This window comes from Empidonax traillii, unplaced genomic scaffold (assembly GCF_003031625.1).
Source record: "Empidonax traillii isolate 1590-97213 ecotype Southwest subspecies unplaced genomic scaffold, ASM303162v1 scaffold460:size473327, whole genome shotgun sequence".
NCBI classification, from domain to species: Eukaryota; Metazoa; Chordata; class Aves; order Passeriformes; family Tyrannidae; genus Empidonax; species Empidonax traillii.
This window is the reverse complement of record NW_020955653.1, coordinates 346,975-373,149: the sequence shown is the minus strand read 5'-3', so window position 1 is coordinate 373,149 and position 26,175 is coordinate 346,975. Positions and strand designations below refer to the sequence as shown.

The window sequence follows — 26,175 nt, the reverse complement described above, 5'->3', positions numbered from 1 at the left end:
GAGGCAAAAGGAGGCTCTCTAGAAGTTTGAAAATAAACTTCAATTTTTCTTCAGTTACTGAGAAAAAAAACAAATTACAAGTTGAGACTGCAGCTGCCAAACCCATTTCCTAGCGAGTACAGATGAAGACAAGCTTTAAAAATAATTTATTCAAGATGTTTATGATATCCTTTCAGGTATTGCTTCAGTATTTTTAATACAAGAGCTGCTTTTCACATAGAGCTGCATTTATAGAGATGAAGACTCTACCTGCAGATAATTCGGACAATCTAACAATTTCAACAAGCATTGTATTTAGAGACCAAGCACGGGCATTCACAGTATTTGTGAGACTGAGCAAAACTGTGCTCTTGGGGCTTACAGAGAAGAACTACTGATTACAAATCACAAGTCCTAATTAAAATTTTCATTATGGTAAATCACCTAAAACTATCAACACTCTCTGGGATACCTTGCTAATTGCCAGCATTCCCTCCTAAGCTTGATCACCTACTGGACAATTCCCCATACAAAGCATTTATAAAGTTTACCTGCTTGTTCAAAAATTCTTTCAAAGCCTCTTGCTGTCTCTGCATCTGTTCCTTCAATTCATCTTGCTTCTGTAAAAGTAGTTGTTCTTGTATTTTCTGCCTAGAAAGAAGAGCTTCTCTTTGTGCATTTAGCTTCTCCTGCAAGTCTTTCAAATACTTCTGCTGAGCTTGGATGCTTTCTGATGAGGCCAACACTCTGTCCCTTAAATTCAATATGCCAGAATAATTTAACAAAGATGCATCTCCTGATTTTGGTATCAAGAATTCCTCAACACCCTGGGCTTTAGATTCGTCATGCACTAAAGTCATGGGTTCAGAAAGGCTGAGGGGTTGTTCAGGGCTTGTTTTGCTGGTGCTCTCTACAGATCCCTGCTGATAGGCTAGAGAATCAACTGAGGCTGTCTTAACTATACAAGATCCCTTTGTTGCTGGTATGAGGGGTACCTTAAGGGGAGGCTCTTCTCCAGCTTCTATCTCTGTTTGATGGTAAGATATCTTCTGAGAAGACTCTTTAAAGGGTACTGTTTCTGAAGACTCAGAGGAACCTTCTGCAGGCAACAAAAATCTAACGTGTTGCTGACATGCTTCCAGTTGCTTTCTGATTGCACTGACATCTTGTGTGACTGACCCTGGAGGCAACTGGAACTGAGATGGTTCTGTGAGGCGATTATTGGAGGTTTCGAACATTCCCACTTGTTCCTTTGAAGGGCAGTAACACGGAAAGTGAAACTCTTCGTGCTTCAATTTCGATGCTTCTGAAAACTGCACAGGTTTGCCAGGACAAATATTATGCTCTTCCTGTTTCCGTGAAGATGGTTTTTCCGACACATGCAATGTTCCTGAAAGTGCTGGTAATGACTCTGCATATTCTTGGGCATTAACTTGTTCCAATGCCTGGTATTGTGTGGGTGGCACTCTTTGCCTCTGTAGGAGTGGTTCTGAGACAGGTTTTAAATTAATTGATTTTGTTTCCATTGAGCTCGAAGGTGTTGAGCTTGAAGGTGTTGCAGAAGTAGACAAGTATCTGTGCTTCAGTGTATTCTGATATTCCTGCAGATGCCTTCTAGCTTCTTCAACAGTCTGGTTGTGCAGCCTCAATAAAAACACAACATGAATCTTTTCAGAGTGATGCAAAAAGAAACATTAATTTCAATAACCAAAGAAATTCAAATTACTTTGAAACAGGCTTACATTTCATAATGGCATTTATTTACCTATTTTGCTGTAGAAGGCGTTGCTGAAAATTACGAATCATCTGTAAATGGTTGTCTTCTCTAGGACTCCTAATTTCTGATACAGTAGTATTTCCAGTCTAATCAAAATAAAGTAATTATTTTAATTTAATTTTGCTCATACACAACTATCTAACAAAAGTTTATTACAGGAACAACCTTAGGCTGCATGTTCTTTCTCTCAAGTTTACAGAAGCCACTCTGTATTACCACTTGAAATCAGTGAGATTTCAGCCTGAGGCAATGAAGCTAAAGGAATTCCTGGAACAGATGGCCTACAGCTACTGTCTCTCTTGGCAACTAGAGCACACACCATCAAAGCCAATGGTGCTTGCAGCAGCTTAGCTTACAGAAGTAAGTGTATCCAGCAAACTCAGGGAGCAACAATCCAACAGAGCTGCACTTCCAAGGCTACCAGGTTCTCAGAGGAGAGCAGGTTGTGCAAATGATCCAAGATTTTCTATTAAAAAAAATTACCTTCCTTTAACATCCTCCATAAATTCCTCTCCTTTAAGTATCTGCTTGAGATTTAGACAGACAAAATAGAGATAGATCTTTTTGGTCCTTTCATTATGATTTCTTTTTTCCTTCTTGAAAAAGATTACAACTACATGCATAATTATTATGTGACTCTAATCAGATTTTATTAACCAGTATATTAAACACATATGCTGTCCCTGGGACTGTGCATAGGTAATACAATAGTCAAAGTCACAGAATCATAGAATACCCTGAGTGGAAGGGACCCACAAGGTCATCAAAGTCTAGCCCCTGGCCCTGCACAGGACAGCCCCAAGATGTGCCTGAGAGCATTGTCCAAACGCTTCTTGAACTCTGTCAGGCTTGGTGCTGTGACCACTTCTATGGGAGCCTGTTCTGGTGTCCAACCACCCTCTGGGTGAAGAACTTTTTTCATACTATATAACCTAAACCTCATCTGACACAGATTCATGCTATTCCCTCAGGTCCAGTGATACCATGTGAAATACAAGGCTCTACCTTAGAAAAAGAAGCTTTAATATGTACAAATTTCTGTCACAGCTTAAGAAATAAAAACTGTCTTAACTGATATAATTTAAAATTGACAAATCGTGTTCTTGATTTTTATTATAATAATAATTAAGAACCTAAAAAGAATTTTCTACAACTCTTCACCTCATGTTCCACTTGGTTTTGCTGATCTGTAGAAGGAAGATTGTGGCTTTGTACCAGCTGACCTTGCTCTTCCTCTTCTTTTTTTTTCTTAGCTTCCTCCAAGCAGGATTGCATTTGGATCTTCAGAAAATCAGCCTCCAAGCGTGCTTTCTCTTCTTCAATTTGCTTAAGCAAGGCCAGCTGCTCCTGTTTCTGTTGCTCTATTTTCTCATTCTATTGAAAAGAAAAATGAGGGTGAATCTCTAGAACTGAATGACAAAGAAATCAGACTCCTCATACACACCCATCACACACAAAACTTTGTTCCAAATTACAACAGAAATCCTATTGCTTGTGATAGGCATTTCCAAATTACAAGAGGCCTTTAAAAGTAGTTCAGAAGTTTACAAGAATGATTTTATTTTACTGGTTCAATATTTTTAACAGTCCCTGAATCCTCATATTAAAATGGATAAAATCAGAATCTAACCATTCAAGATACATTATGATTTTCCAGAGACTACAAAAGAAGTCCTTCTCTTAAACTGACTTTCAGAAATCTATTTTGCATTGTACAGATCTTCTCATCACATTTAAATGTGTTCACTCAAGCCTTACAAAACTTCTGAAATAGCTTTGAGAGCACTCCATAAATCTCTGAAGTAGTTTGAGTGTTGTTTATTCTCTTTCCATGTACCTATCAGCTATAATTCACTTAGATCCACGCACAGCAACAGCACATGTGCTTTTAGAATGGAAGCAAATAAAAATTTCAAAGCACTGGCAAAGATGAAGCAGACAACAGCCTTTAATGAGCCAGTCTGAATGGGGACATCAGGAAGAGGAATGTGGGAAAAGCTGGACCTAAGAACAGTTAATGTGGACACAGTAAGACACCTGGTCAGGTACAAAGGGGGAGCAAATGGATGTTAAAGAAAGTAGCCACACTTTCACAGAGGATCTGCTGTTGCATTTTTTTTTCCAAAATATTAATATTTTTTTTTAAATTTTCATTTCCTTTATCTCTGAACTTAAAACTCTACACTAAGACCCGAATTTCAACTTTTAATTGATAAACCACCACATATAGCAGCTGGTAGGTCTCTAGGGATACAACAAAGATGAAAACACAATGAAACACATACACAATACATATAATGAAATAATATACAAAGTTACTATTTTCTAAATATAATAAACATCATATTTTCAGAGACACAAAAAGCTTTCTGCATTTGTTTCCTAGTTCATTTTTAAAAAATGACTCAAGGTTTGTATGTTTTTCCTGCTACTCTAAACACAATTCCTTAGACCTTCCTGCAGTATTACACAGGGTTAGTGAAGTTTGCAGTTGTGTATTGTTGACCATATCCTCCCTTTATAAACCAAAGGTATTAATGTGCAATTGGAATTCTCACTTAACCACAAGGTTACATCCCTTGCCTATAGCACTTGCTAAATTTTAAGAAACTGGGGTTTTCCACTCTATTCTAAATTCCAACTACAGCTTTGTAATTTTTTAAAAGTATAGCAAAAGTTACAGTAAAAGTGTTAAAAGCACCTATCACTGCTGTATAACCTGAAGCATTTTAAAATCTTCTGTAAATCATGTTTTTTACACCATAGCTGAGATAGTAGTAGGTACAGACACACTTACCCATTTCCGTCTCTCCTCTTCCATTCTAATTTTAGCTGCCTCTTCCATTCTGATTTTAGCTGCTTGTTCTTGAGGATGGGTTAGAACTGAATTTTCATCTGCAACTATATTTTCCAACACAGAGTCTAAAATACACATTTTATTTAACAGTAACAGCAGCCAAGAAAGAGCCTTGGATCTTCTTTACATCTTGCTTCACAGTTTCCCAATATCTCTACACAAAATGCATAAGCTGCTCTTAAAAATACCTCCATCCCACTACTCTGCCTGTCTCCACAAGCTAGAAATTATATTATTTAAGTTTTAATGGCCCTTTATCATGTGTCTTTCTTGAATACACAGTAATGGCCTAGCTACAGTGGGAATGAAGATGACTTCTAACATATTATTTGGGAGCCCAGGTAGCAAGATCATCCTGAAGAATCAAAAGCCACACATTAACCTCTTGGAAGAAAGAAGGCCTAAAACCAGCACTCTCTGGGTAAATTATCCAACATTTGGCTATTGCACAAAAAGCAAGTCTTAATCTTGTATTATTAGCTTCAAATAGCAGCACACTTTCCTCCAAGGCACGTTTCCACTCATGCTGCACTCTCCAATCCCCAGGCATTATGCTGGCATATCCATGTACATGACTGAACTAAATCTCTCTAGAGTGTTCTACAAAACAAGCACCCTATGAAAGCAAAAAAAAAGGCAAAAAAAAAAGCTACAACTTGGTCACTTCAGAAATCCCACTTGGCATACAAGATCACCAACCTCAGCACTAGCCTAACAGAAAAGCACAAAGGAGAGAAACGGGAAGTAACTCCAAAATGATCTGGCTGCCAAACAAACTGGAACATCTAATTGCTATGAATTCCAATTTTACAAAAAGCCTTTTCAGAATGGTGCCTAGAAACAGAAAAAAACCCCACCCATCAGCTCATGATTATCTTATGCATTTCTAGCTGTGAATCTCTCCAAAGAATCTGGCTTTTCTAGTTCAACAGGTACAGAACTTCAATGCCCAGTTGTGAACCGAGAATCCTATTCCTAGAGGCAAGCACCTATTAAAGCATGGCAACACCAACTGTGACAATTTGGGTGAGACTTAAAAAACAGAAAGGTATTTTGGACATTTGTTCTCCACAAGATCTTAAAGGGCAAGTTGGACATAAGACCTCTCCTAGTTGTGATTTCAACAAATCCACAATGCTTTGTGGGCACAGATAGGAAAACTGTATTTTCGGCCAATGTGCCAAAACACTAACACTGGAAGTTCATTAAACAGTTTTGTCACAGTCCCCCCTTAAGTATGTACAACGTACCTTTGGCTTTACATACTGCATTTTTCTGTTGCTCACTGTCAAGTTCTAAATCATGTAATGGTCTCTCTTCACTAGCAATTGTGCCTGATTCAATAGTCTCAAATTCACTTTGACTCTCTTTTTCACATTTTGATGTCCATTCCTCTTTTTGGCTTCTAATCTTGTTCAGTAATTTCTTTAAAGCATGTTTTGACCGAGGTTGGCAAGTTTTTGCCTCTTCTTGATCTATAAAGAATACATACTATTAAGAGTTTTAGGTAATGAATTTTTCATTAAAAAAATCAACTTTTTTTTATTGCTTACACAGTCAGACAAATAGCTCAGGTATATTTTTAAAAGCTTAACAATGTTTTCTCTTACCTGCAAGAGAGAAGTAGTAATTTGTCTCTGCAAGCTATAAAAGAAGGGCTAAGCCAGTTGCAGGGTTTCACAATCAGACAATTGCAGAAATAAGCAGTACTATCCCCCCACCTGCATTCATGATTCTGCCCTCTCCTTTGTGGTAGCACTGGCAACACAATTCACCACAGATCATAAACCAGACTGTGCCAACAAAGGGACATGGCAGAAACGCTTGGCCAAGCAGCAAAGTTCAGTAACACACTTCTTGTTCACATCACGTTACTCTGCACGTGCCACAAGCAAACAGTACACACACATGCATCTGTTGCAGCCTACTCACAATATGGAGTGCCTCAATTACAAACCTGAACATAAAGGACATAGGTAGACATTCATACAAAGACAAGCTTAAACTCTGAAATATTTCACACAACAAAACAGAAAATAGTTATTTAAATTCACACACCAGGATCATTCCCTAATTTATGCTAATTGTACTGGAATATTTATGGTTACTAACTATTTTGTTCTTAGAACAATTAAAAGTTATTCTCAGTATACTAATAAATTGAAACATATTAGAAAAAGCAGGCACATTTTCATTTTTAAATTCATTATCATTAGGGTATTATCATCCAAGATAAACACCATAAACCACTTGATACTGAAATATTTCAGACACAGTAAGATATTTTATTACTTAAGACATTTTAGTTAACACTATAATTTATTTGATGTATTGAACTAAATATCTTCTAATATAAAATGAAAAGTTTAAATTAAATATGAAGTTTAGAAGATTTACTTTGTGATTCACTAGGGACCTCCTCTTCTATTACATGTTCTGATTCTAGTTGAATATCACAAGCAGGCTCTGGTTGACTGTGACAAGCAGATTCTTGCTCCAAAGAGATATCAAGATCATTATCTTGAGCTCTGTCAGAAGGGGGTGGCAAAGGTTGTGGCTCAAAACGCAAAATCAGGTCTCCTTTCATGTCTAATTAAAAGAACACAACGACACAGAATGACCAGTTGGAATGCAAAGCAAACAACACTGCAACACTATGCTCCTATACAAATCCCAAGAAGTTCAAGTATCATTATCTTCTTTCACAACAGATTTAATCCACCTTTTTTTTTGTCTTCCCCAAAGTAGAAGATTCAAAACTGTTTAGATCATTAGCCATCTATTTATTCAGAAACTCCACAGGGGTTTCCACTGGAATATGTTGTATTTCAAAACAAAAGTTGATGTGATAGAAGGCTCATCTTTGCACAAAAAACAGCTCACAGGAACAATTACACAGGACCCAGTATCTTTATCAAGGAAAAGGCACATCCTGACCTAGCTGCTCACAAGGCTGGCACTGGAGAGTGATCAGATGGCCCAGGTGTGAAATCCCAAAATACACAGCAGAAATTCTCCCATGATCACCTTACCAACTAAGGGTGCTACTGCCTATAAGGCATGTGGGATACATGGGAAGATCACCTTAGGATTATAGGCTTATACACACTTAGGGGAAGAACTAAAGGCAGGGAAAAGAAAGGATCAAATTAGTCTGGGGAAGAAGAAACGTGTGGAAAAATTTAAGAATAAGGAAATAAAATGAGACAATCAGTGCACTTATCTGTGCACTGTGCCTGACAGTCTATCCTGTCTTCTCCATAAATTCCACTTTTAGCTGGGTGAGGGAACCCTGTATTTTGTATGCATGTGCAAGGATGTAAAAGGGCCAGCAACTGGAGTGGGGACCAAAAGCCACAGGCACACCTGCATCCAGAGCACTGCTAGCTGCAGAGGCCATAATGAGGGCATGTTATGTAGGCATGAGTATCATCATGTAGTGACTAGCAAATCACTAGCCAGACCAGCCAGAAAGAATGGTAAGAGGCTTATGAGCTACGCATCAAGCACCTATAAGACTGGGGTAGATACTGGAGAGGCCAGGAGATCTATGGGTTGGCAAGTGGAGGGATCAGGAGATCCCAGCATTCAAGCCAGCTACTGGGGAGACTGTGGGATCCTAAGAAATCTGTCAGCAGATGTGTGTACTTCTCTGAAACAAGAAGATGATCCATGGTCAGCTACTGGGTAGACCAAATTTTCACAGTCAGTTCCCACAGGGATTCATAGCATGTGCATGTCTGTGCATACGCTCACATGCCCAATTGGGCCTGTGCAGCAACAACTGGAGTGGAGCAGAAGATCTTGGGGATTCATGTCCCCAGGAGCTGGCAACTTGGGAGACTAAGGATCAAGGGCCAGCTGCTAGGTAGAGTGTCGAAAGCTACTGAGTCATTCACAGCACATATTTGAGCACACGTGCATTTGAGTGCGTTTGAGGATACGAGAGGTAACTGGAAGGCTACAGGGTCCAGGATGAACTACTGGATAGACTGGATGTCTAAGACCTGTTACTGGGGGATCAACAGTGTGGCAGATAGAGATCTGGGACGCAAGAGACAATTACTGGATACACTGAGTGTCTAAGACTAAGCACTGGAGGGACCCATATTGCATGTACAGATATATATCCCTTAACAGTCCTTCATCCTGATCAGCCAGAGCAGTAAACAGAAAGAGGCTATTTGTGCTGTTTGTGTTTAATGTGGACGCTGTGTTATCTATGCTGGCCTGCGTGGCCAGCTGTCTGTATGTGTACTGCAAGCCTATTTGTGTGTCTGCCTACTGTAACGCACACACGACCTTGCTACCAGCTGGGAACAGGCAGCTGCAGCAGCCTCTCCTCTACTAGGTTACCCAATTCAGCAACCTCCAACAAATTACTTACTCCTATCTTCACTATACATTTCTTCAAATGCAAACTCCAGTTCTCTCTGCCATTCTTCTTTTATTTCCATGCGTTTGTATGCTGGCACTAAAAGCTGAGGTGGCATCTGTGCGACAACCTGCCTTCTGCGCATGCGATCCATGCTCTGCATTTGTTCCAGTTCTTCCAGTAGCCTTTTCCTGTCCTTCACGTATGAAGAAGGGATAACATAAACCTTTAGTGTTCACATTCAGACAGTCATATCAGGACTAACAAAATGCATCCCTTTGGTTACCATGATGTCTGTTTAATCCTTAATGTTCAAAGTTAATCTTACTCTAGTGAGAAAGTGGTTCCTCAGGAAAAGGTTGTATCTGACCTTTGATTTTAGTGTTGATGACTCTTATGTCTGATCAATACCTAGAATATCTAATGTTAAATACAGGATCAGACCGTACACCTGTAGGCAAACTTTCCTCAACAAAAGTACATCTCCTGCTTTACAAGGTAAGCAAATACTTCTTTTGACAAGTTACTTTTGTTAGTATATACTTCAGCAATTGCTACTTTTTAAGATGTGAACTAAGCATTCTTTGGCACACTATGATTATATATGAGTGCTTTCTAAAACAAAAAAAAGCTGTATTTGAAGTTTGGTGGGTTTTTGTTTCGTTTCTTTTCTGTTAATTTCAGGAGCATCAGCAGTATTTCCACAGTTCTCCATTTTTGTTCGGTTACTCATTCAGGGCCAATCATATTTCAAGTGATAAAACAAGAAGCGTTTGCTATTTCATGACACCAAAAACGTGTGAAGATAACAGACAACTTTTAAGTGTAGTTCTCAGTACAAAGATCTTTCCCAGCAGTTTAATTTTTCATTCTTAAAGGAAACAATTTCAACATCTCCAGACTTCCACATTAACAGAACTTCAGTCTTTAACTAAAAACTTTGAGAAGTTTTTGAAAAATAAGAAAGTCTGTTACCTCCTTAATAATAAACTTTTTTTTCCCTAAAGTACAGAACAACCAACTCCAACTAAAGCTGATGTAGAAAAGTAGAACTCATCACCTATTAAGAAAGTTTAGCGTGATTATTACCTATTGGTTAATAGCTGGTCAAACATTCAGATAACAAAAATTAGAGTTCTTTCATTCTCACTCCTTCCAGACACCAAAAGGACCAAATAGTATTTCATTTTTTTCTAAGATATTTGCAAACTTCATTTAGTCCTTTAATTCTCATCCTGTAAATGTATTCCTTTATTACACCTACATACAACTTAACAGCAGTCATTCTGATTTTAAAACGAGGCATAACTACTTTGCCTACCTTGGCCAAGTGGACCTTCCTCAAGGCATGACTTCCTCTAAGATGAGCCTTTTCAAGCTGCTCTCTTCTCTCCCTCTCTGCCTCCCTGTGTAGTTCCTCCAAACGTTTCCCTTCTTCTTCAGCAGCTAAATGAGCATCTGGCTGGCAGTCAATCAATAGTTTAGTCCACGAAGTTCTTTGATAGTTTAAAGCATATGTAACAATAAATAAATGAATAATTCTGCAGCAAAAGCACTTTAGAAAAGACATACAATGCCATATGAACACCCTTGAATGTTTGTAACTCTCAGCTGAAAGCAGGACTGAACTAATATTTTACCCTTGGAAAAGAAATGTGTATTTATACACTTCATAAGTTTAGGTGTCCAAGCGTTCCAGTTTCAAGCTATACTGGGGATGACCATTTGTACTATTTGTTATAGTAGAGTGGTTATTTTCCCTCATGGTAAATATGAATAATACAGTCAATAACACAGATTTAGTACTTCTATCCTCACAGTTTTGTTTTAAACAAGGGAAAAAAAAATCCAGAAGCATTTTCAAACACTTTTGGGAGACCAGAAACTATCTGCAATTTTTAAAGAAGGAAAATCTTAACTAACATGAAAACTAAAAAACACTTAAGAAAAAAAAATTCATACCATGTAAGCAAGGCTAAAAAGATTACCATTTTGGAATTTTTCATGACAAAGCTGAGCAAACTACAGTATCCCCTGTTATCGTTTAGACCTAGTCCTTCAAATATCAAGAAAATCTAAAAGTTTACGAATGAAAAATTCATGAAAGCACTGAATATATATTAAAAAAAAATTGACAGCTTTTCTAGTCTAAAACAGGCTCATCAAGAACAGAAACTTAGAATGTGGTTTCACTTCACTAATAAAACAAACTGTTATTTGGTTTACTTTTCAAAAATCACCTCTTAAAGCTAAGCTCTCGCTCCATCTCTCATTCTTCCAGGTCCTCCCCTTCACCTGATTAGACTTCAGTCTTTGTCTGAGTGTACTGCAAACTCCAGGCTTTACAAGTTTGCCCTAAGATTCTGTGTAGTAAATTGCGTAGTGGCTGCTTTATATAACTTCATAGCTTTAAACAAGTTCTAGAAAACCAAATAGGTGATATCCAGACACTAGGCAATATAGAGAAACATATAAGGAAGCCTGTAGCAGAAACACTTGGAGTTAATCACCTGCTCTTCATCCACTTCTCTGTTCACATAAGGTCCAGAAATATGGTAACGTGTAACAGAAAAGTTGCCAGCACCACAGGGCTTCACCAGAGGAATCTTTTTCACTGCCTAGGAAGAAAAATACAACTACAGCTGTATCACAGAACAGTATCTCTAGAACAGCAACTAAACAGAAAACGAGTGATCTGTAAAGTTAGATTATTATTAAATGAAATCCACACCCCTAAATTCTCTCCTGAAAATATTTTTCTTTAAAACTTATACATGTAATAATTAATAAACCACATCAGCACAAGCTATGTCTAGAGGGCTTTAACAACTGAGAGCATTTAAAAGTCCTAGGCAAACCCCTCCACATAAACTAACATTCATCAGTGTCATGTTTCAATAGCACTAACTTGAAAGCATTTGAGTTTAACGCACTAATAGAAATCCCACTTACAACACCTGTCACATTCACCAAAGAGCAAGGCAACCACTGACCCACAATGTAATTACACCTAACAGCAAAGTAACAGTTCTCAAGTTCAGACTTGCTTTAGGAAACACAGAGCCATTATGTCCAATTACTAGTTGAACAAAGAGCATTTTCTGTAACTTCACTGCAAAGTGTCAATTGATATAATGCTAAGTGGCTGGGTTTTTTTTAAAGTTTTGGGTACACATTTCAACTCCTCTGAAAATCTGAACAACGGGTGAGACCCTCTCTATTCTCTGGCTCAGCCTGATGTTCTCAGTACTGAGATAGCTAGGTTAGGTATTCTCAATATTCTGTCGAACCTGCCATTGTACTTCTGAACATCCCCTCCGTTAATTTTCTCTCAGCTTCCTCTTCCTTAGATTTTCCCCTAAAAGAGATTCTGGTCCACATTAACTAAAACAGGGAGTTTCATAGCCTGAGTGGTTTAAAACTAACATGACTGTAAACAAATGCATATACACAAAGAGCTGCATTAAGTCTCAGGAATATCTTAAACTTATCTCTGCATAAGATGAGGCATATAAATTTTTGTATTGTTAATCACTTTTTTAAAAAGACTGTAGAAAATAAAGTCTTTAAATTAAAATCAAAGAATCATAGAATCATTTAGGTTGGGAAAAAACTTAGATCATAAAGTCCAATCAGCACTACCAAGTCCATCACCAAACCATGTCCCTGAGCACCACACCTTTTAAATACCTCCAGAACAGTGACTCCACCACTTCCCTGAGCAGCCTGTTGCAGTGGTTGACAATTCTTTCTGTAAAAGTATTTTTCCTAATATTCAGTCTAAACTGAACTTGAGGCCATTTTCTCTTGTCCTGTCACTTATTACCTGGGGGAAAAACCAACTCCCACCTGGCTACCATGTCCCTTTAGGTAGTTGTAGAGAGCAAGAAGGTCCCCTTGAGATTCTTTTACTCCAGGCTAAATAATCACAGTTCCCTCAGCTCCTCTTCATCAGACTTGTGCTCCAGACCCTTCACCAGTTCCCGCTGCCCTTCTCTGGACATGCTCTAGCACCTCAATGTCTTTCTTCGAGTAGGGGCCCTCAACTGGTAAAACTAGTTTCAGCCTTCACAAAAGAATTTCAGTAACTTATTTTATGGTCCTTTAGCAAATGAACATTACTCTTGCAGGAAAAAATAATTGCTAACTTTCCTAATCAATAAAAACCATAGAATTTTAGCAGTTCTACATTAACCAAAACACTTGTGGATACTAACTATAGTTCTGAAAACAGAGAAGTCCCATGCCTAAACCTCATTCGCCAGATCACCACATCCTCGCCCTGTACTGTGTTACTTTCAGAATGTACAATTAAACTTGTCTTCTGAATTATTTAAAAAAATGTAAAATTAACAAATCAACAATCAATAATTACATGTAATCAATCAAATCCCCAGAATTTATTCAAAAGCTAAGAAGACTTGAGAATTATGTTGGAGGCCGCAATTTTCCAGTTAATGTCAAATGCAAATGAGGCTGACTAAAATACCATACTTTGAATCAAGGTTTTGTAAATTCTCCCTCCTTTCCCCTCTCCCCTCACTCCCCTAAAAAAGCAAGGAATCCCATACTCAAATCTGGCAAAACTGGAGCAGCAATGTATCATGAAATGGGAAAAAAAAAGCCAACAAAAAAGCCACAACCCCAAGTCCACATATGCTATGGATACTCAAGAAGAGTGTAGTGACACTTTTTAGGTTTTATTTCCATTACATAAAAATGTAATAGATCATATTAAAAAGTAAGTTTACAAGAACTATATGACACTTGTTAATAAAGTGGTGTTTACAGCTTAACTTCAATTAAGTAACTCCTCATTTAGCCTGAACAAATATGGCCTTAATTCCTGAAATCCATTTTTCTGAGAACTAAAATTGTTAATGACAGCAGAGTAAAAATACTTCTTTTGTAACTGGGTAAAGTAACAATAATAGGAGTATCTTCAGAAAGTGTTTCTTATATTCCAAGTAATCATCGAATGAACAGCACTGCCCTAGCTCCATTTTAAAAAATTTTAGTCAATTTTCTTGCAACAAAGCATCAGATTATGATTATAGTTATATTTAACAAGCTCCTTATGCAAATTGATTCAAGAAAACAAGTGTGCTTATGCAGATGACCCTGTAATTTGCTGCAATTCACAGGATTTAGAGTAAAATGAAGCAATTCAAATTCACTGCCTTTTCAATAATGCATCTACAAGATAAAGCCCCAGATTTACCTCCCCCCAAACTGACAGTCAATTTCTTTTGTTTTCTCTCTCAAAACAGAAACAGGAATAAAATCTCTCATCTTTCAATTACTTAGCATTTTATCCTATGAAGTACACGGCACCCAATAACTCTTTGGAGAAAATAACTTTATTCTTCACCCTCTGCCCTCCCAGCAACACAGGCCTACAACAAAAGGATTAAAATCCACACAGATACAATAACTAGGAAAAAGGTCCCCAGTCAGTCAGTCAGTCTTTAAATTAAACAAATTGACACACTGGGATATATTGAAACAGAGCAATCTCTTTCCTCAACAAAACATGTTTGCAGAATTACTGATTCAATTTGCCCTTATCAGAGCATGAACTTCATAAAAGAAACAAAACCGACACGTTGTAGAAAATCCAGATGTTTGCCAACTCTGCTACAACCACTTAAAATCACATTTGTTGAAAAGGCAAGTAAAGGACGTTTGCTCATGGGTGGAAATGCATTATTTTTTTCACATTAATTTTAGGAAAGGCAGTTATGAATCTGCAATACTTAAGCAGAGTCCTGACTCAGACCTGTCATCCACAAATTAAATTGTACCAGAATATGGAGAAACCTGAAAACAAATTCTAATCCTACCATTGTGAAAAAAGACTAAAGAATTAAGAAAAAATTCTGTGTTTATAAAACAGAAGCAGAGATGCATCATTGATGTTGCTAGATAAAAAGTATTAAATAGTAACTACCATGTCATTTTAGCTGTTACATCATTTACAAATACAGAAGTGACTACCTGTGGGTTTTTTTAAAATAGAATGCAACAGAAAGCACATCCTAAACTGCAAAAGTTTCTAGAAAGCAATGCTGCAGCACCTCACGCTTTTCCAGCAATGCCAAACTGAGCAACAGAAACATCTGAAACACAGGAAATAAAGACTCAAAGTTTGGACTGATAAAGACTTCACCTGCACTACAGCAGATACAACAGGAACAATGTAGAGGAGAATGCTCCTCTACATGTGGAACAATGTAGAGGAGAACAGCAGCATGAAAGAGTGTGTGAATTTACCTGAACTGTATCACACAGGTTCTTCTTCCAGATGTTCTAAATTTCAATATTGCATGTACTTAATTCACCAGAAATAACCCCAAACTTTACTACTCCAACACTTGCTTTAATCCTCACTCATATCCAACTTCCACAACATGAAAATCCTTGGGCAGACAGTAAGGAGACCTACAGGCAAGCAAGTATTCAGGGTTGCAAATGAAAGTACACGGGTCCTCCTTCTAGACATTCTGAAAACTGAATATCAAACTATAATCAGTTATTCCAAATACAATACTAGCTTCCTAACATGTCGCACCCTAACCTGTACATAGTGCTGGATGTCCCTGGAAAAAATTTTGGTAACTTCACTGGCTGTGAGAGGCAGAATTAAACTTCAATCCTTTCCTTTTCAGTGGTCTGAAAATCCCTGAACCCAACGGTCTGAAAGGGCACAGCGACAAACGCAACTTAAAACTCTGCATTAATTTAGTTCTGTTAAATTAAACTTTTTAAAAGTTAACCCTAAAGTAAAAAAGCAAGTAGTATTCCTTCTGCAGTATAGATCTGCAACTCTACAGGAGCTTCTACACCTATGTAGAATCTCTGCGAAATCAAAGCAGCATGAAGGAGGTATAAAGTCACCCCTAAAGAGGCTACAGCCTCCCCAATAGCCTTGGGTGCTGGTTTCCTATCAAAATTAAACACCTTACCCTATATTTAGTATTCCCTACAAGAACCAAAGAAATTAGAGGCAAAAAAACCGAACAAAACCCCCACAGCTAAAAAGGTGGAAATGTCTTTATTACAGAACTAAACAAAAAGGTATTATTGTATCATTGTGATAGAAAGCTGAGGAGATGTGTACATGCTGAGAGAGATCATTGCAAAGTTTAATACCACTGTGGCTATTAAGTGAAAACGAGGCAATGACAAAAGTTTAAAAATACACATTAAACACAAAAATAAGATCTCAGATGATAAGAAATAAAAATCACACATAACAACTGATCTGAAATAAAATACCAAAGCCTAGCAGTAAAAATTTGTTAATCTGTTAATATAATTCATTAGTTCTCTTTTTTGTTTTTGCCGAACCACTTTCCTTATAGTATACAAATACCAATTTTAGATATCCTGTTGTGAGCAGTCAGACCAGTAATAAATCATTACATTACGTGGTACCCTGAAATTGTGATCACTATTGCATCATGGATACATACCTCAAAAGGACGTGGTGGAGGGGGCGGCAGGCTTGCAACTTTGGCTGCTCTTTGTCTTTCCACTTCCAGAGCATGTTTACGTGCATCTGTTCGTCTTGGGGGGAAAAAAACAAACACCCACCAAAACAAACAAACAAACAAACAAAAGAAGTAAAATTATTCAAGCAACAGTGAGAGCACAGTGCAAATAAAAAGCAAACCTAAAACCAAACAGATTTCCATGTACCTGCACTGAATGTTTGAGACATAAAGAAAAGCATAATGAAACGTCAACAGAACTTAGGCTGGAAGGTACCACTAAAAATTAATTTCAAGTAATGCAAAAATGTTAATGCACACAAACTTCTAAAGAACAGTGCAAAATCCCTGTTTCCCCTCTTTTACAGGAAGCACTCATGTCACTTTACTATATTTTAAATGCTCAAGTGCAGGCAAAACTAACTATGTAATCAACAGCTCTACTCAAGTACAACTATCCCCAAGAGGACATAGATAATTTTTCATGCCAGCTCAATTTTGGTCCAATCTGCTTCATAAAAAAACCCTAACGAGGAAGACCATGACTAATGCACTAGGTCTTTCTTCAACTGGCCTGAGAACATTTCACTTCATGTCACTGAACAGCTGTCAGCCAACAAGCTGGACTGAAAATAGTGACACAGGGATGGAAGTTCCCCCACTCATGAAGAGTCTACAAGGCCAGCTTGTATACTAGACATTTTTGTCTTGGTTTTATACTTACAGTTCTTCTCAAAATCCACAAGCATTGTCCATAAGCATTAATTCTCTAACCCATAAAATTTCAAGTATGAAAAAGCTCTAAGCATCAGAATTTTTGTCTTTCACCTTGTGACACTGTAAAACACATTCTTAATAAAACTAAATAATTATTGCATACCGGGCTTGCTCAAGAAGTAATTTTTCTTTCTGGTACTTCTGTTCTTTCAGAGCTTTTCTGTGTCTCGTCTCTGCTTTTTGTTTCCTTTCTTCTGCTTGCTTTGCCAGAGCTTCTAAGTCAGGTTCCTTAACAATAAAATATTGCAAGCACTTAATACAGGATTTTACTCACTTCTCATACTGTCAGTGTGATATTTCAAATTACGTATTGTTGATAAGAAGAACAAGCTAGAAATGACTTTCTAACTGTTTTAGGGTAAAAAGAATAACTTTTCCTTCTCTGTCGTCTTTATTCTCTTTCTCTCTACCACCAGCAACAGCAAACCTGCCACGTTCCTCAGCCAATTTAACCAAATATTGATGTAGAAACCTTAGCTTATCTCTGCATCAGTTTGATAAAGAGGATAATATAAATATAGTTACATATATATACAGCTTAGCAAATGCGGACTGAACTGTGTAGAAAAAGTGTGTTACTACCTTTCAGTCATTAACTGCAATAATCATGTATCAACAGAAATATTTCTTTATCATTAATTCTGTTTTTATGACATTGCTTCCACAGTCTTTCACAAACTCACCCATCCTAGCATTGGAAAGGGCCTTACAAAGAAGTTGATTTCAAGACACAGATATGGAAAAGCATAATGCTATTTTACTTGTGCTAAAGATCCTGACCAATTTAGGACGTAAGCTAGTCCGCAAAATTCATGTAAGAAATCTGTGGGACCACTGGCTGATTTCTATAAATCTGATTCAGAGTCGAATCTGTACAAAGTTTCTACCCAACAGCCACAATGATCTTTCAAACAGAGCCTACACAAGTTACAGGATTTTAGAGAAAGTGACATCAGTTTGCAGTCCAGGCAAAGACCTCTGAAGCTCTTACCAAGGCTTTCCATGTCACTTGAGCACTGAAGGGAAAAAAATGTTAAGTGTATTATCTTAACCATAGACAAGACATAGGTTAGAGAAAAAGATGGTATATTACTGGCAAAATTGAGACAAGGAGTCATCATGTGCAATTTAGTCAAGCACAAGCATACACTATAATTTATTACACTATTGTAATTACACAATAATTAATACGTATACAACCTAATGCAAAAAAAAAAAAACCTTTAAAGTCTGCACAGCCAAAGTTTTCACAGACAGGCCTGCAGAGCAGTCCTGTGAAAAGGCATCTGCAAAAACTACGTAACCATTTCTAAAATGTTTTCATTCTTAAAAAAGTTGTCTGTTTAGGTATTCAAATTCCAAAACTAAGACTATAAAAAAACCAAAACCAAACAGCAATGTTGCTATTTTAAGAACATAAAAAAATTCCTCTGACAATATGTGCCGGTTTTGGCAGAGGTACGGGGAAGTGTTTTGGATTTGTTATGAACATAGGGTCAATAACAGTGATGTTTTTGTCATTGCTGAGCAGTGCTTGCACAGAGCCAAGACCTTTTCTGCTTTTTGTACTGCCACACTGGCAAGGAAGCGGGGAAGAAACACAGATGGGACAGGTGACACAAACTAACAGAAGGGATATTCCACACCACACGACACCACGATCAGTACATAAAGTTCGAGGAAGGAGAAAAAAGATGAGGATGTTTGGAGTGATGGTGTTTGTCTTTCCCAAGTCACCATTACATGTAATGGGGCCCTGCACTCCTGGAGGTGGCTGAACACCTGCCTACCCATAGGAAGCAGTGAATTAGTTTCTTCTTTTGCTTTACTTTGCCCACGTGCATAGTTTTTGCTTTTCCAATTAAACTGCCTTTATCTCAACCCACAAGTTTTCTACCTTTTTCCCTTTCCAATTCTCTCCTCTGCCCCACTGGTGGGGGTGTGAGCTGTGTGATGCTTGGTTACTGGCTGGGGTTAAACCACAACACAATAATTTAATACTGTATTTACTTACATTCTCCTTGGCCTGTCGGTGACCCTCACCAATCGCTCTTAAGTTTGATAAATACAGTTCTTCCAGGGCTTTCATCTTTTGATCCTGTGCTTTCTGCCATTGAGCTCTCAGTGCCTCCTCTAACTGATGCAGTTGTTCTTCTCTCCTCTGCTTTACCTTCTGCCTTATCTGCAAGGCGATATACTTCTGCTGCTCTCTAACCTGTAGAAATAGTATTTATGTTTTGTCAGCAACTCAAAAAAACACAATACTTTTTGCAGCAAGACTTTCCACAAGTCTACCCTCCTTCCAGCTTTCCATCTCATCTACTATTCCATTAACTATCTAGGTGGAAAATGCTTTTAAGTTTCTGTTTTCTTTTTCAAAAATTAACGTATCATCATCGTAGTTAAATGCTTCAGTTCAAATCCAAAGAGCAATACACAACTGATAAATAAATTGCAAAATCTGCCTGGAATATCCTTCCCTCCAAAACTACAACACAGTCATTTATGAAAGACTCCTATTACAATGCAACATGGAAAATCAACAACTACAATGATAAATAAAAGTCTGCCTACTAAGTTTTTATTTTCCACTTTGACAGTAAAATTCTCTTTGCTAAAGACAAGAGCATATGGGAAAATAGCCCAAGAGGGGTGAAAGGTTAGTACATAATAAATGTTTTGGAGACAGGTATGTTTCAACGATGTGAAAGACTTCACCAGATTGTGTCGGACTAAGCAGAGGAAGGTTAAGAAAAACAAGAAAAAAACCCTGGAGAAATAGCCCTGTGGTCTAACTGCAGGACTGAAGAGAAATGGAAGAAAAACGAAATGATCAACAGACATGTTCTGAACCATGCAAAGGTACTCACTCTGCTCAGATACTCTTCAAAAAGTAGCAGGACCTAAAGCATTTAGAGCTATGACATATTGTAGGAATTCAGTTTGTCTAGCAGAAAGCTGTAGAGTTCTATATTAATAGTAGTTATCTTATTTCTTCTGCATGGTCACTGAGAAAACACCTGCAACACCTCTAACAGGTAGGAATCCTTAACACAAATGACACATCAGCAGAAGAGAGATAACTGTGTGTTCGCAGCCAAATAAAACGGTAGGGCAAAAGGTTCTGAAACAGGTACCCCAGCGAAACTAATAAACAGAGAAGGTATCACCAGCAAAATATACACATAGTGGTAAATAAACATGAAAAAATTAAAATCATTCACAAACTGCATTATTGGGGGTCTTGGGGAAGTGTCTGGAAAGCTGCTCAGTGGAAAAGGACCTGGACCTGGGGGTACCGGTCAACAGGGGCTGAACGTGATCCAGCAGTGTGCCCAGATGGCCAAGAGGGCCAATGGCATCCTGGTCTGTATCAGCAACAGTGTGGCCAGCAGGACCAGGACAGTGATTGTCCTTCTGTGCTCAGCACTGGTGAGGCCACACCTCGAGTGCTGTTTTCAGTTCTGGGCCCCTCACTCCAAGACACTGAGGTGCTGGAGCACATCCAGAGAAGGGCAACAGAGCTGCTGAAGGATCTGGAGCACAAGTCTGATGAGGAGTGACTGAGGGAGCTGGGGGTGTTTAGTCTGGAGAAAAGGAAGCCTGGGGAGGGGACCTTATTGATCTCTACAATCTCCCAGAAGGAGGATGTAGCCAGGTGGGGGTTGGCCTCTTTTCCCAAAAAACAAGAAGCAGGATGAAAGGAAATTGTTTCAAACTGTGCCAGAAGAAGTTAAGATTAGATTTTAGGCAAGTTTTTTTCACAGGAAGGATTGTCAAGCACTGGAACAGGCTGCACAGGGAAATGGTAGAGTCACCATCCCTGGAGGTATTTAAAAGACATGCAGATGTGGCACTTACTGACACATTTTAGTAGTGGAGTTGGCAGTGCTGGGTTAACGGTTGGCTTGATGATCTGGAAGGTCCTTCTCAACCAAAATAATTCCATGATTCTACAATACTACTACACTGAAATTTAGTTTACATTAAATGATTTTTTCAGTTGATTTTTCTAAATTATTTGTTACAGCATCAAATTAAATACAAAACATTGAAAAATACAGACATACTTGCTGTAGCCTCAGTTTTCTTCTTCTTTCATATTCTTCTTTCAGAAGCATGGCTTCTTCATTAGGACTATGCCTCAATTTCCCAGCTGTTGTAACTTTCCTCTTCATCTTCGGATATGCTGAATAAACAGTTCCTATGAGAACAACACAAAGAAAAACGGAAATTGTGTATAAATTACATAGATAAACCAGCTATAAAAAACAGACATTACCATAATGTTGCCAAACCTATCGTGGCATCTAAGTGTGTGAGCTACAACTGTTCACATCTGTTCCAGCTGGTAGTTGGACTTGATGATCTTAGAGGTCTTTTCCAACATTAACAATTCTGTGATTCTAATTATAATCAACAACATTGGCACTGTCTTTGTCACAGTCACAAAAGGTACAGTTCCTGAACTGTTCTGAGCTATGTACCAAATTGCAATAGTATCACATTCTACTCTGTGGACCAGCCATGCACATTTGCAAAGTGAACAGTGAACACCATATCCATTCCTGGCAAGATATAAAAAACAAACCCACAAACTACTGAAAAGCACACCACAGAGTAAAGCAGACTGGTCACCTAGGTGATTTGTACTGAAATACTCTCATTGCCCTTGTATAGAGTTTGTTCATGTTTCTGGCTGCAGTCCAAGGTTTTCTGCTTTGAAGACTGTGAAACTAACAACAGCCTGCATGCCAAGTGTGCAGACTGGAAAGCTGAGATTGCTTACTGACAATTTTTTTTTATTCAAGCTGTTTTACGCAGCCATTGCAAATTCTGTTTCCCTGTAGATTTCACTGTGAAACCAGAATGTGCTGGTTCTATGGATTGCTTCCCATTTCCCTTGCTACCATAATTTTCATCTGCACAACAACAACAAAAAAGGACTTCATCTGATATGCAGCCTACTCCAAAATTTCACACCCCCTCCCCAGTATCTTTATTGTATCTTTATATATTTATAACCCTGAAAATACTTTCACAAAACAAACCCAAGACTTTTGAAAGTCTTTGGTTGTGACAAAGACTTTCAAAAGCCACTGTTTAATTCTAAAAAACAGAAGGTTTTTACTAATGAACAAGTCATACTGCACTAACGATTTAACCAACATGTGACACCTGGAAAGATTTATTTTAAGTGTCGTGTATATTGGACCTAAATCTAAAATGTACTAAGATAAGTGTATATTTAGACACAGATACAATACCACACATAAAAGAGCAAAACTCTAAAGAAATCAGGTGAGGTGTAAGGCCCAAGTAATTATCCCTAAGGTGCTGCTGGTACAGGGTTATCAATGCAATGAATCCCTAGCTTGTTACAGCATAAACAGGCACAAAAGTACCCTGGCTCCTTCCAGCCCCCACCTTACTCAGCCCCTGAGCCACAAACCTGAAGTTTCTCAATGTAACTACGGAGCAAACTAGATTCTCGCGCACACAGTCCCGAAGAGAGGGAAAACGTATTGGCTGACCAGCACAAGGCCGAGCTCCAACACCGAAAGGACCAGAGCCCGAGCAGAGTGCAAACGCCGCGCTCGGCCGCGGCACAACGCGGGGGGCGGAGCACGCGGGAAGCCCGCAGCCCGCTCGGTCACGGGGAGTCCCCGCCGGGGCCGCAGCTGGGTCCGCCAGAGGTCAGGGGGGACAGCGCGGAGGGAGCAGAAAGGAAGGCGACCGCAGGAAGGCGGGAGCGGCCGAAGGGAGGGAGGGAAGAAGGGAAGGAAGGAGAGGGAAGGAGCGGAGCCGCGCGCACGTACCCGCCGCCGCCTGGGCCCTCCCGGCCGCCGTGGCGCCAACGGCCGCCACCCCCGCCGCGTGACCCCACGCCGGCCGCGAGCAGCCAAGGGCGCATGCGGACCCGCCCGCCCCGCCCACTCCCCCGGCGGCCTGAGCCCCGCCCCCTCCCCCGATGGCCAATGGGGGCCCGAGGCGGCGGCGGGGCCGCGCGCGCCGAATATAAAATAGGCGCTGTTGCAAAGCAGACGTTTGAGCTCTGTGACCTCCCCGGCCGTGCCCTTTGTTCCCTGTCAGCCCCGTCCCGGGACAGAGCTAAGCCAGGGCAATGCCTTGCCTCCCTAGCCGTGCAATCTCAATGCGTACCTGAAAGGGTTTGTCACCCCAGCTGTCTCACAGCACTGCACCAGCAGCTCACAGTCGGAGTTTCCAAGTGTTCGCATGGGAGGGGCACTGGCTAAGCTTGAGGTGCTGAGGGAACATAATAACATTGAACCTGCTAGTTCTGCCTCGCTGATGTTACCTCCCTGTAGCTTCCTTGTTCAGCACTCTTTTTGGATGCATTGCATCGGTAGAAGGAGTATCACGGATTCATGGAATGGTTTGGGTTGGAAGGTTGGAAGTGGACCTTGAAGATCACCTGTTTCCAAACCTGTGTAGGTCATGGCAGTGCCCCTGGACTTGCAGTGCTGCTCTGCTCATCTTCTAGGCTTGCATATGAATTCTACAATGAGCAGATCTTTGCTGCTGCCTCAACCTTGTAACTAGTGCTGATATTTCCATTATAGACGTAACTTCAACTTTGTGTGCTCCTTGTAAATCTGATGCTTGCTTTTGTATGTACTTCTTTGTTTTGGAGAGGGACTTTTTACAAGAGCATATAGTGACAGGTCAAGCAGGAATGGATTCAAACTGAGAGCGAGTAGGTTTAGATCAGATAATAGGAGGAAGTTCTTTACTGTGAGGGTGGTGAGGCACTGGGAACAGACTGCCCAGAGAAGCTGTGGATGCCCCATCCCTGGAAGTGTTCAAGGCCAAGTTGGGTGGTGCTTTGAGCATCCTAGTCTGGTGCAAGGTGTCCCTGACCGTGGCAGGGGGATTGGAGCTAGACGGTCTTTAAGGCCCCTTCCAGCCCAAACTATTCTGTGAATCTTATGATTCTTCCTCACCTTTTACTTTTCTTGCTAGAAGAGACCATTTATCATATGTGTGAGACTTGCAACAGTTGGGATTTGAAGGTGGAGTCGTGATGTCCTTGATTTATGAAGAATGTAAATGTTATTCACATTGAGAGGAAATAATTCTGCCACACATATAGATGAAGCAAGAGAGGCTGTGCTAAACTGTTTCTTTGCATAGTGCACCTTCCCAGGCTCTGAGCTACTGCTGCAAAAATTGAAGAAATGTTTTTTCATCATAACCAACCAGGCACAAAGAGGCAATTGGTTGTCTCATGCTGAAACTTGAGTGCAAATTGTAGCTCCTTTATTTCTTACAGAAAAAGGAAAAAACCAATTTTGTATTAGGAGCTACCTCTCATAGTAACCTACTAAATTGCGCCCTACAGGATTGAAACCAGGAGGGATGAGATTGCTTGGTAAAACTTAGTGGTTTGGTGCATGCAGATGCATGGCCACACAGAAAACAGGCTAAAAAAACACAGAATTATAAAAGAAAAGACATGAGCATAGGGAGAAGAGGTAACACAGCAACTTTATGTGCTTTCTTCCCCACCTTTTGCATTTCACTGCTAAACTGCCTTCTTGTTCACAGACTTGTAACTTGCTGCAAACTACTGGTTGTAATAGCTGGTACCAAGTTAATACCTGATTGTACATTAGGCACCCAGATGTTTCACAGTATGCATATTGAATAAATTAAACTTGAGAAGTGCACTTTCAAATTGTTTTCCAGTCTCCTTATTGGATTTTTTTGTCCTTCAGCATTTTCATTATGGAAGCGCTCTCCACAATAACATCTCTTCTAAATAGCTTTATCCTGCAGGTCAACAGATTAAAAAAAAAAAAAAATGGAAGATAGCCCATTAAGAGAGTAATTGAGATTATGGATTTTAGAATCCTCTACTTATAAAATGTGAAAGAGGTCGAATATGTGCTCCTTAATTATACTATTGGATAAAAGGGATATTATGAAATCTACATGTTCTGGGTAAGAATTTTGTTTCAAGGGTGTTTTCTGTCATTGTCTTGCAGAATTATTTCTGCTACCACATAATTTACATTCATATATTGAAAAACAGGGATTTAAACACTGTAATGTTTTCTACTTTTTACTACACCTATTAGAATTACAGCATTACAAGCCTGCATTAATTCCTTCTCTTTGTGAAGTAGACAGTGTTCTTTTTATAAAAAGGTGAATAGTGATGCAGCAGTATCGGTGCATCTAGTTGGGCATATATAAAAATGGAGGTACTGGCTCCCCTGAACTTCAGTTGCTGGTCACATTTCTCCTGAGGAAAAAGAATTATACTTGCAGCAGTTATCTACAAAGTCTCAAGATAGCTGGTAGAAAATCTGAATTTTTGGGGTGAACAGAATGCCTTCGACACATAAAAAATGTCTCACAGAGTGAATCTATGTGAAAACACAAATTTGGAAGAAATCACTTTAGCTTCATGCATTTGAAATTTAAGAGGGGTCGTGTGACTGTGAAGCCTGCTGCTGAGCTGGCCTGCAGTGTGCACTCAGGAGCTCAAATGGAAGTACAGGCCTTGCGCTGTTCCAGAAAGTGGCCTTTTAGAGCAGGCCTATCTGTACTTCCCTATCAGAGGATGTTTATTCCATCAGCAGACGACCCATTACAAGAGATTTTGGCACAGGAGTGTTACCTTGGTGTGCTCTGTGGGACCATTTAGCCTGAATATAAGATTAGTGAGGCTGGAGTTGCTTTTGTGTGGCCTGAAAGAAAAGATTCCCTATCTCACGGGCAGGTTGAGCATATGTAACCTGTACCTCCCACTGCCACATAGAAGCACTTGCTCCTTTTCTTCATTAGAAATTCTTCACTGTCCACTCATGTCTCTCACTCGCACAAGGGAAGGATGACCTTGTAGGCTTTTCTGCATCTTCAGCAGAGAGGCACTGGTTTTATAGGTTTT

At 39.3% G+C, this 26,175-nt stretch overlaps 1 protein-coding gene across 8 annotated transcripts in view; it reads right to left on the bottom strand.

Moving 5' to 3' along the window:
* Window positions 1-23,119, bottom strand: part of CEP295 (centrosomal protein 295) — a 45,429-nt gene extending 22,310 nt beyond the window's left edge. For 4 of the 8 annotated variants that reach the window (XM_027895404.1, XM_027895412.1, XM_027895408.1 and 1 more), the window contains exons 1-15: window positions 23,078-23,101; window positions 22,904-22,906; window positions 21,329-21,462; window positions 19,273-19,473; window positions 17,362-17,486; window positions 16,464-16,557; window positions 11,499-11,606; window positions 10,310-10,450; window positions 9,001-9,184; window positions 7,011-7,202; window positions 5,864-6,088; window positions 4,554-4,678; window positions 2,918-3,130; window positions 1,745-1,842; window positions 531-1,623 (exon numbers count right to left, since the gene is read on the bottom strand). In XM_027895404.1, the coding sequence (XP_027751205.1) occupies window positions 531-1,623; window positions 1,745-1,842; window positions 2,918-3,130; window positions 4,554-4,678; window positions 5,864-6,088; window positions 7,011-7,202; window positions 9,001-9,184; window positions 10,310-10,450; window positions 11,499-11,606; window positions 16,464-16,557; window positions 17,362-17,486; window positions 19,273-19,473; window positions 21,329-21,436 (2,907 nt within the window). In that variant the 5' untranslated portion in view covers window positions 21,437-21,462; window positions 22,904-22,906; window positions 23,078-23,101. Of the gene's footprint in view, window positions 1-530; window positions 1,624-1,744; window positions 1,843-2,917; window positions 3,131-4,553; window positions 4,679-5,863; window positions 6,089-7,010; window positions 7,203-9,000; window positions 9,185-10,309; window positions 10,485-11,228; window positions 11,270-11,498; window positions 11,607-16,463; window positions 16,558-17,361; window positions 17,487-19,272; window positions 19,474-21,328; window positions 21,463-22,903; window positions 22,907-23,077 lie in introns of those variants that run through there. The other 4 variants (XM_027895407.1, XM_027895406.1, XM_027895411.1 and 1 more) reach the window with 4 other exon arrangements.
* Window positions 23,120-26,175: the final 3,056 nt, after the last annotated feature.